The 9,766-nt window shown below is 43.7% G+C and overlaps 1 protein-coding gene across 1 annotated transcript; it reads right to left on the bottom strand.

Moving 5' to 3' along the window:
* Positions 1-249: 249 nt before the first annotated feature.
* On the bottom strand, positions 250-8,565 carry LOC116722120 (uncharacterized). Its single transcript, XM_032566270.1, has 6 exons — positions 7,640-8,565; positions 7,010-7,215; positions 5,205-5,375; positions 4,900-5,052; positions 4,193-4,259; positions 250-4,082 (listed from the first exon to the last, which is right to left on the bottom strand). The coding sequence occupies exons 1-6, from the start codon at positions 8,322-8,324 to the stop codon at positions 2,518-2,520; spliced, it is 2,847 nt and encodes a 948-aa protein (XP_032422161.1). The 5' UTR covers positions 8,325-8,565; the 3' UTR covers positions 250-2,517.
* Positions 8,566-9,766: the final 1,201 nt, after the last annotated feature.

The raw sequence follows: 9,766 nt of genomic DNA, 5'->3' as shown, positions 1-9,766 counted from the left end.
ATCTGCGTCATGGAAACCTGTGAGGGAATGTCAATTGAAGTGGCCAAGCTACAAAGCACTGCGTTTGCAACATCTGCTATTTTATAGCACAGCTCATGGTAAAGTAGCTCAAAGTTCTTCAGTAATAGGAAAGTTGCACGAACATAAAAGTTGCACAAACTAACACCTTCGTCTCTGAAATGTCGTCCGCCTTCCATTTACACCCTGCCTTATAAATCACGCAGCTCCATAATTAGACTCGACAGCCAATCTGATGACAAATATTTTTATTGCGTTAACAGCAAAACATCAAATATACACGTCACTGTCCGTTTTAAATAGGCTGTTTGTTTTTACATGGCCTCAGTCTTTCTTTCTCTTCATATTTAAGCCAAACTCTGCATTATTGGTACAGTACACTCACAGCAACAAGACTGGCATCTAATGTAAAACACATGCCCTTAAAATGAATAGAAACTAGTGTTAAACAACTGGAGTTATCTGGAGGCCCTTTGGCATAACAAGAGTAGGCTGTCTGAATTACTTAAATATACAAAAAGAAACAGCAACTAAAAACATGCAAGCTGAAGACAATTTAGAACAGAAAGCTGAAGCTTGAAAGACTGTCTTATGGGAATAAGTGAACAATAACTATGTACAAATAAACCACTGGTTTTCCATTATATAAAAGATCAATTCTGTTTCATTAAATATCCTGTAGTTCATCTAAACAGATTTTAAAAAGTAAATTGTAGCTGACTACATCATCAAGCAGCTTATGGAAGAAAAAAAAAATTAAGAGAAATGTAATTTCTTTGTTTTGCCATCAGTAGGCGATATTTACAAGATATTTTCCAGATGAGAAAAACTCTGGGAGCGTCTGCTACACAGCGGCAGAATGAAACGGTACGGAGGAAACAGCGGGCTTTTGCTGTGTCCTTTGAACTTCAGCGGGGCGATGAACTCTGACTTTGTGCTGGGGGGGGGTGAACAGTATGGTGCTTACTGCTGACGAAGTACAGACGCTCTAGTTTCAATGATTTATGTTCCACCGCATACTTCAGCGTGAGCAACATCCAGTTTAAAGGCCTTGACGTTGTTGGATTAATAATTGTGAGACTGTAGGCCACTCAGTTTAATAGCTGATCAACCAGCTTTAAAACTGCATGTAAAATTAAATTAATATGAATAGTTGGAGTGGTAGGAAGTTTACTTTGAAGCTGGTTTATGTAACTCATAAAAGTATTTTCACCTTCTTAAAATAATAGCCAACATCATTTTTTGCCAATAAGTGATTTAAGCAAAAAAAGAAAAAAAAAAAATCAGTTTTGGCACCAAAAAAAAAAGACTCTGTCCATTATTTTTAGGAAGGTGAAAATATTTGGGTTTTTTTTACACATATTTGTTAAAATGATCATTTTGATGCGACAGTATAAGCTTAGACAGATGAGCTGTGAAAAGCTCAAGTTCCTCCATCTCATGCCGGTGCTGCTATTGCCGTCTGAAGAAACGCACTGCTCCGGTCAAAAACAACCAATCAGAGCCAGGAGGAGCATCTTAGTGCTGTCAATCATGCTTGTGATCGACAGCGACATCCTGGGTTTGAATTCTAGCTTGGAGTCTCTTTCTATGAAGCTTACCTGTTCTCCCTTTGCATCCTTAGATTCGCTCCAGGTTCTGCTTGGTAATAGCTAATTGATGAATGGATGGCTGGAAGCTTTATGCAATAAATAGCCATGATAGGAGTTAAAATTGAAGCCAATTCCACTAGATTCACCTCCTGCTAACAGATGTATTTATTTGAGTCATATAATTTTTTGTTCTTAGAGTACTAGATTATGATTACAATATAGGAAAATAATGAAACATCCCCACTGGATGTGGATTGAGGCATTGCCAGTACAAAACCTCCCAGAGTAAAAGAGGGGATTCACACCAGAAAAGTGACAAATGAAACATCTAACTGAGCCAAATGAGTACACTGCAAAAACACAACATTTTTGCCACGTTTCGTTTGTCTAGTTTCTAGTGCAAATATCTTAGCACATTTGAAATAAGACAAAAACTAACTTACAAGTAAATTTTCAGCAAGATATAGGAGCTCGTTTTGAGCCAATAATTCTTTAATATTAATGAAAAGGTAGATTATCTTACATATAACATGGGGAAAATGTCTTATGCGAAGTAATCTGCCAGTATTTATTAAAGTCAATATTAAGAAACGACAGACATGAAACAAGTTCCTGGATCTTGCTGAAAAGTTACTTGTAAGTTGGTTATGTCTTATTCCAAATTTACTAATATATTTGGATGAGAGACATAAAATACTTGATAATATTTTCTGTTTTTGTGGTGCAGCAACTTTGTCATTTAACTTAGAGGTATTGATGCAAATGTTAAGTGAAACTTTCGGGTTAGCATTTATTACCTTAAATGACAATGCGTCTGAGTAAGATTATGAATGTCTGTGGCCTTATTGTTAAACTCAAATAGGAAGAATCAATATGGGAAGGTTTTGCCCTTTCTGGCTGTTTGTTATCATGCTGCCACCCAAACCGCTGACACCCCACTTCCTGCCTGGTGACTGATTTGATTGACTCGTCCACGTACACAGTCTAGGATGAAGAAGACAGCGGTGCCATTATAAACCTGAAAGGATGCTCGTAGACTCAAGCTGGCCCACTGGCACCCCTCAAGCATCTGACCCGCCACCTGCTGGGCTATGGGTACAGGCCGCAGACCCTCTGCTTCACGGCCCCCTTCAGAGTCACTCCGCCTCAGCAGAGTCACCTTGACCAAGTTGCAGGAGTGAATGAGTTTGAAGTCCAACGCCACACTGACTGTGCCACTCTCCCTGAAGACAAAGTCCTTTTTCTGATTCGGAGATCCTTTCCCCAACAGCCCCATTTGCGGCACCTGGGGGCTGGTCTGGTGGAAGAACAGAGGCTTGTTCCGTACTGCTCCAGATGGAAGGCCAGTGTTGGCCACAGAAGCAGTCATAGAGGATGAGATGGCAGCAGGGACCCAAAATAGACTGAGAAGACTGATGCCAGACTCATCGCCAAAGAAGCGTACATTGCACTGAGCTGGAGAGAGGATCTCAAAGCCAATGGCATCCCCGGGACTGACTGTGGCGGCTCCAGACAGAGATATAGATGTGTCTCGGTAGTGAACCCCTGGTTTGAAGACCCGAAACATCTCAGTGGAGGTTCCATTTTTGTTGAGATATGCCACGAGCTGAAAGCCGTCACTCACACAAGCTTGGCCCATAGAGTACAATGCTTGCTGGAACACAAAACGCACAGATCCGTTCTCTGCGAAACGGATCCCTCGACTGTCGTGACTCAGCCCCACTACGTAGGGGTCAGAGGTGGAGGAGATGCGGAAGGCCGGGCGGTAATTTGTGTGGTAATGTGCAGAAACCACGGCCTGTGCTGTCATGGCAACAGCCCCGGTGTCGTGAGAGAGCCAGAGGAGGGAGAGCATGGCTGCAGAGGTGTCGTAAAGCTGCAGACCTTCGCTGCTTTGGTTGCAGTGATGGCTGGCGCTCCGAAGAAACAGGGACATAAGGTGACCCGGGGCGACTTCCGCGACCCCACTGATGCTGACGCCTTGAAGAGACCTTCGTTCCTGGTGCTCCACCCGTATGCCGCTCAGGTCACGGCCGTCGGTCCCGTCTGTGTGATTTACACGTAGGCAGACCTGGATGAAGCTACGGCAGCCGTGACCAAGCGACAGAACTCCGTCGAGCCAGACCAAACCGTGCTGCTTTAGGACCAGCTGCCCATCCTCAGCTGAAACCAGACCCATGTCGTCTCTTCCCTGTATGTGAAGCTGCGCGCTGGGGAAGGCCTGACCCAGGATCTGGCCTTTTGGACCCTTCAGACTTATGTCTCCAGACCAGGAGAGCGACAAAGCGGGAACATCGGTAACGGAGCCGGAGCAGACAGCGTCTGTGACTAAGGTGCAAGGGGAAACAACCGGTTCCCCATCGCACTCGTTGCAGGCCTGACATTCATCCATCTCAGAGTTGTAGAAGTAGCCATGGCCACACATTCCAGAGTTGGCGTCACGTACCGTCATGCCCTGGCACTTGAACCCGCCTGGTGATACGACAGGAAGCAAATTGGACAAGTAGGAATAAAAATCCGTCAATCGGAAAAAGGAGAGAAAATATTGCAATGTCGATAAATAAAAGCATGATTCATCGTACCTGGAGTGTTAATGCACTTCTGTTTATCTCTGCACAAGTCTGATATTTCAAGACATTCATCTCGGTCCTGTAATAACAACAAACTTGTTGGAGTCACTGGTTGCAGTGAGCAGATGATGAATCAAGACTCTGCCTGCTTGTTCCCTTTACTGGAGAAATACAGTTCAACCATTATTTTATGTTTCGTTAGCACATAATAGCCGACAATAGCTGTGTTTCCATTGACAGTGCAATTATGGGAATTGGAACTGGAAAATAAATTTGCTAAATGGAGACATGTTAACTTTGAAAAAAACTCACATTTTTCGAGAGAAGGTTTTTACGGATGAGGTGGCTTTTCAGCAGAATTGAAATGGGTGTGTATTTCACAAATCTCCAATATAAACACTTTTTTGCATCTCACGAGTCATGTGACCTGTGTGACGTTACTACCGGTGGAAAAAACAAAGAAGAAAAAAGCGGTAGGAGGATGACGGTGGGACATGTTGTTTTTTTAACAACTTATCACATGAACAAGCTTATTCACGTGTGATTTTAATTTCGCATCTTATTGAACGGAAACACTGCAATTCCTAAATTTAGTTTTTTCGACATTAGCAGAGTATTGGCAAAGTTTAATGTTCAATTTTTATTTTTTTTTAAAGTCCAAACTGGCATGACTCAGTTGAGTTAAGAAAGCCATTCGTCGAAAGCGTAAAGTTGCAAACCTGGCAGATCCTGTCAGCATGGACAGAACACTGGGCGACCAGGAAGAAGCCAGGAGGGCAAACCGTGCACTTTTCACAGCCAGGATGTCTGCTGCTGTAGCTGCAGTACTCCTCCGGACCGCAGCTCCCACAGGCCAGCTGGGGTTGTCTCACCTGATCACATTAAATGCAGTAAAGTGAGAATCCCTGAACCAGTAGCAGGAACGAAGCGTTAATCTGGTGCGATGGTTCAGGAATCTTCCCTTTTTTAAAAAAAAATTGAGGCAAATCTAGATACCTCAATGTCTAGAATAACATGAGCTCACCTCCATCACACTGGCCTCCATGTCCATTTTATGCAATGACATAGCTTGTTGTGTTCGATGGGGTCTGACTTGCCCACTCAGGGTTTCCATGTGACTGTCCAGCTCCTCCTGAAGGTTCTGGAAGGACGTCTGCTTGACGGTGTCCATCAAAACGCTGTACTGGGCTTTTACCTGCACACATAAATCTCTTCAGTTCGGTGTGATCATTAAACAGACGTCACACTTTGAACACAAAGATGCAAAACAACACATCCATTCAAGGATTTAGAGAGACTTCAGAAAGACTGGGGCTGGACTCAGTGCATCAAGAGACAAACAAATCCTACACATGGGCTGCAAATGTTACATTTCTTGTGTCAGGCCTCTCATAAACCAGATCTGGACTGTTGCCTTCTTCTGACGAAAACAAAGTTTGTGTTTTATTACGTCAAGTCGAGGTCCCAGAGTCTGGAGGCAGAGTGGAGAGACACGGAATCCACGTTGCTCGAAGTCGAGTGTGAAGTTTCCACAGTCAGAGATGATTTAGGGTTTGCCATGCCATCTGCTGGTGTTAGTCCACTGAAGTCCTCTGCGATGCAGCTGTCTACCCGGAAAGTTTAGCACACTTAATGCTTCTCTCTGCTGACACGTTTTGTGGAGATGCTGATTTAATTTTCCAGCAGGATTTATCACCTGCCCACTCTGCTAAATGTACCAACATTTGGTTAAGCGACCATGATGTTACTGTGATTGTCCAGCAAACTGGCCTATCCTGAAACCTAAAGAGAAGCAACGGCGTACTGTCAAGAGGAAGACGAGGAACTCCAGACCCAACAGTGCAGATGACCTGGAGTTTGCTGTCAAAGCAACCTGGCCTTTCAGCACAACCCAGCAGAACCACAGACCAGTCACTTCCATCCCACATTGCTTTGATTGATTCATGCAAAAGGAGCCCCAACCAAGTTCTGGGTGAACAAACTTCTCAGAAACCTCACATTTCTGTTTAAAATATGCTTCTTTTTTTTTTTCATTGACCTTATAGATTATCCTGAATTTGTGAGACACTGAATTTTGGGTCTTCGTTATCTCTAAGCCATAATCATCAAAATGACAATAAATAAGGTCTTGAAAATTTTACCCAATGTGTAAAAATTTCCACACCATGTCTGTACATTCAAAGTAATGCTGGAAGAACTCTTAGAACTCAACTTTTAGATACATCCCAGATCCAGCGCACCAGAACCAAGTTGTTGAATTATATCATCAGCTTAGGATCAACTTATACTGGGTTCTGCTAATGACCTTCTTTTTTGATTTAGGAGTACTGAAGAGTGGAAACCTGAAGGGTGCAGGAAACTGAGGATTAGGGTTTCAAAATTAGATGTTACGGGTTTGAAAAGAGACTTGGGATGAATGTTTACAGATGTTTTCTATCCAGCCTCTCTGTCTCCAGCAAACATTCTTCTTTACAAATTAGTTCAGGGTCAACCTCCAAAGGATCAGCATGTGCAATTGCATTGAGCGCTGGTGCTACGCAGAATTGATCCCTGTGAGCTGAATGCAAATGAACTTAGTACTTTTCATGAATTTGTTTTTTTTTTTTGTCTCACATGAAAAGCCAATAAAGTACATTCCAGTTTGTGTCAAAGTGTGAAAAGTTCAGCGGGCGTGAATATTTTTTTTGCAAGATTGATACTTGACACAGATTCACTCCTGGAATCAATCGTTCTTTTTTAGATTTTTTTTTATTTTTTTTTTTTAGATCTGCTCTTCTTATCGCCAGTAACCAAACATTAATCATTCCTCATCGATCGCTGCAGACATACTTGCTCCATCTGATCGAACATCCTCCTCTGTTGCTCCAGTATTTCCCTCTGCTGGTTAACGAGCGCCCCCTGCTGTTCACTGAGGAGTCTCTGCAGTTCCTTGACCTCGCTCTGTTGGCCCCTGAGGGCCTCGACGAATCTCTCCTGGCCCTTGGATAGCTGCAGCTGCAGGACAAGAGCGTCCTCTGATGGAACCTCGTTGGACCCTGTGGGGAAGAAAGAAACTTTTTATGCGACTGTATTTTTCCCCCCCGGATTAAGAGGCATTTTAATGACATAACATAAATCAGACAAAGTTCAGGGCTTCCTCTCACATGTGATTCGGCCATTGTTTTAGGAAGGTGAGGATATAAAGCCTATATTTGCACACTTATGCTAACCACAATCAGAGTTTGAATTGAATTTAAATATCATGAAACGTGAAAACTTCCTTGATTTTGATAAACCAACCCCGCCGGCTGCAGCCTATCTGACTGCGAAGTTGGCTACTGTGCGCTGCGCTGCTCTGAGGACTGAAGGAAAGCCAGAGATGTAATATTTAAATATTATTAACCCTTTCCCCCAACTCCAGACAGCCTTCCATCACAAGTTTTTAAAAAAGTCCTAGTGGAAGTCTCCTCTAACACTCACCTGGCATCATGTCACATGCCAGCTGTATCCAAGCTCCACGATCCAAGCCAAAGTCCGGGAGCTCGCCGAGAAACTGTGCAGCCCTGTCCGTCGCTTGAACGGGAGAAGAGTCTTGCCTCCCGTCGTCTCCAGCATGCGTCCTGCAGCCGCTCCCGACGCACTGCTGCTGCTGCTGCTGCTGCTGCTGCTGCTGCTGCTGCTGCTTTTGGCTCGCCCTGTGGGGCGATCTGCACCCAATCCCTTTGCACTCTCCCTTGTCATCATCGGTCCCACGATGAGAAACGGTGGTCGGACAAGACCCACCGGAGCAGCCGGGATGAAACACCTCCGCCGTGATAGTCCTGGGGTTCGTCCTCCTGGTGCCATCGGTTCCAAAGCCTCCGTGTTGACTCTGGACACCGCTGTAGGAGGATATCGGGGTGCTTTGAGCTTGGTGGCGATGGCGGAACTGACCGTCTTGCTGGTAGCTGGGATAAACCTGCCCTGTCCTAGATTGCGCAGCGTGGTGTGGTTGCCTTCTGGGAGCGGACGCCTCCGTGCGCCCCTGGCAGTGCGCTCCGACGCACGGTCTGCTGCTCCACTCCTGGCCTGGGAAGCAGCGCGTCCCCCGGCACCCCTCGGGTCCGCTCCCCGAGCAGAGGGCAGAAATGGAAAGGAGCACAAAAGTCGCACAGGCAGTCTTCATGTTGCAGTTGTTCCACGGGAGAAAATGTGCAAGGGGGCCACGTGGGGACGGTGGCCAAAGTTTTCAGGCGTCCAACTTCTCAGATTTATGGGCCCCGTTTGATCATCACGGCGAGGAGGGGGAAGAAAAAAAAGGAAAATCTTTCTGCGCAAATATCTACATAACTCAACTTTACTGCACTGGTTCAGTTTGCCTCCATCGCGCACGGCTTCTGGCTTCTATCTGCCTCTGGCCCACATGTGGCGCTCACTGCTCCTAATTGGCACCAGGCTTTGCTCCTAGTCTTAAATTAACCCGTAGCTTTCCCGGACATACCTCTCTACCGAGTCACCCCGTCCCCCAAATATCCCATTTGGTTGACATGTTTAACATTTGTACCCATCGTGTCCAGACAATTACAACTTCAAAAGGAAAGAGGGACTTTTCAGGACAACATTTACCTTCTCTCTTCACGCTTTTCATTTTGATGAAAGGATCTATTTTGTGGGGGGGTTAACAGGCCGACGTGCTCTAGGGATTATAAACTCGTAAGGCCATTCAGACTTTCATCTTGCTTGAATTCAAAAGGCTGCGGTGGGACTTTTGGAACACTGTCTTCTTAAAATTAGAGCCAAAACTGTTAAGTCATTTTTATGACAGTTCATTACCACTCTCATTTCCCTTCACTTAAGATTAAAAATTGCTTGAAAATGCTTTATTACTTCTCATAAGCCTTCACACAAGTCGTCATTCTTCGAACATCATTACTATAATCAGTTCTAATAATAGTAATAGTAAATGCACACTAGATGCTGACGTAAGACTGATACCGCAGTATACTCATAGTGGTCAAGTGATTCAAATATATTTTTACAATTCCTTTGAACTGTTAACTTTTTTAATATGAGGCATAGGCCTATATATACACAAAACAAAAAGTTGGTGTCAAAATGACAGTTTTTAAAATTTCCTGCAGATTTTCTCTAAAACAGGCACCACGTTCCTTCAGTTCATTTCCATTCAGTTTTATTCGTCCCTGATGGACAACGTCACGGTACATGAGTAGTACAAATAGACTCAAGTGATAACTCACACGACCAAATTCATAAAATTCAGTTCAAATTCAAAAATACCTTATTGAGCCCAGCCAGAAAATAAATTCACACATGCTCATAAATAAATAAGTAAACATACATACCGTAGGTAGTAAAAAAAAAAAAAAAAAGTGCAATGTGACCATCAGTAATAAGGGCAAGTTTACAACATAAAGTAATGCTGTACAGTTATTAAAAATGGCATATTCATATTTCAAGGAAGGTAATTTAAAGGGGAAAAAAAGCACAAGTTGTGCATGTGCACATAAGTGTGTAAAGAAACAACAGCCTATTGACAACAGGAATGTGCAGGAATGTTATTTGAAATGAGAAAAACTGCAAATATAAAGATTTATAAAGATTTATTGA

Source organism: Xiphophorus hellerii, chromosome 6 (genome assembly GCF_003331165.1).
Source record: "Xiphophorus hellerii strain 12219 chromosome 6, Xiphophorus_hellerii-4.1, whole genome shotgun sequence".
Lineage (NCBI taxonomy): Eukaryota > Metazoa > Chordata > Actinopteri > Cyprinodontiformes > Poeciliidae > Xiphophorus > Xiphophorus hellerii.
The sequence above is the reverse complement of the archived record's forward strand: the minus strand, read 5'-3'. Positions and strand labels throughout refer to the sequence as shown.

Bases quoted from the DNA above. Each gene is read 5' to 3' on its own strand.
- LOC116722120 (XM_032566270.1), bottom strand. From the start codon at position 8,324: ATGAAGACTGCCTGTGCGACTTTTGTGCTCCTTTCCATTTCTGCCCTC. The intron at 5,053-5,204 runs GTGAGCTCATGT...TAATGTGATCAG, and splicing joins TGGAGGCCAGTGTGATGGAG to GTGAGACAACCCCAGCTGGC. The intron at 4,083-4,192 runs GTACGATGAATC...TCGTATCACCAG, and splicing joins GAAGTGCATTAACACTCCAG to GCGGGTTCAAGTGCCAGGGC.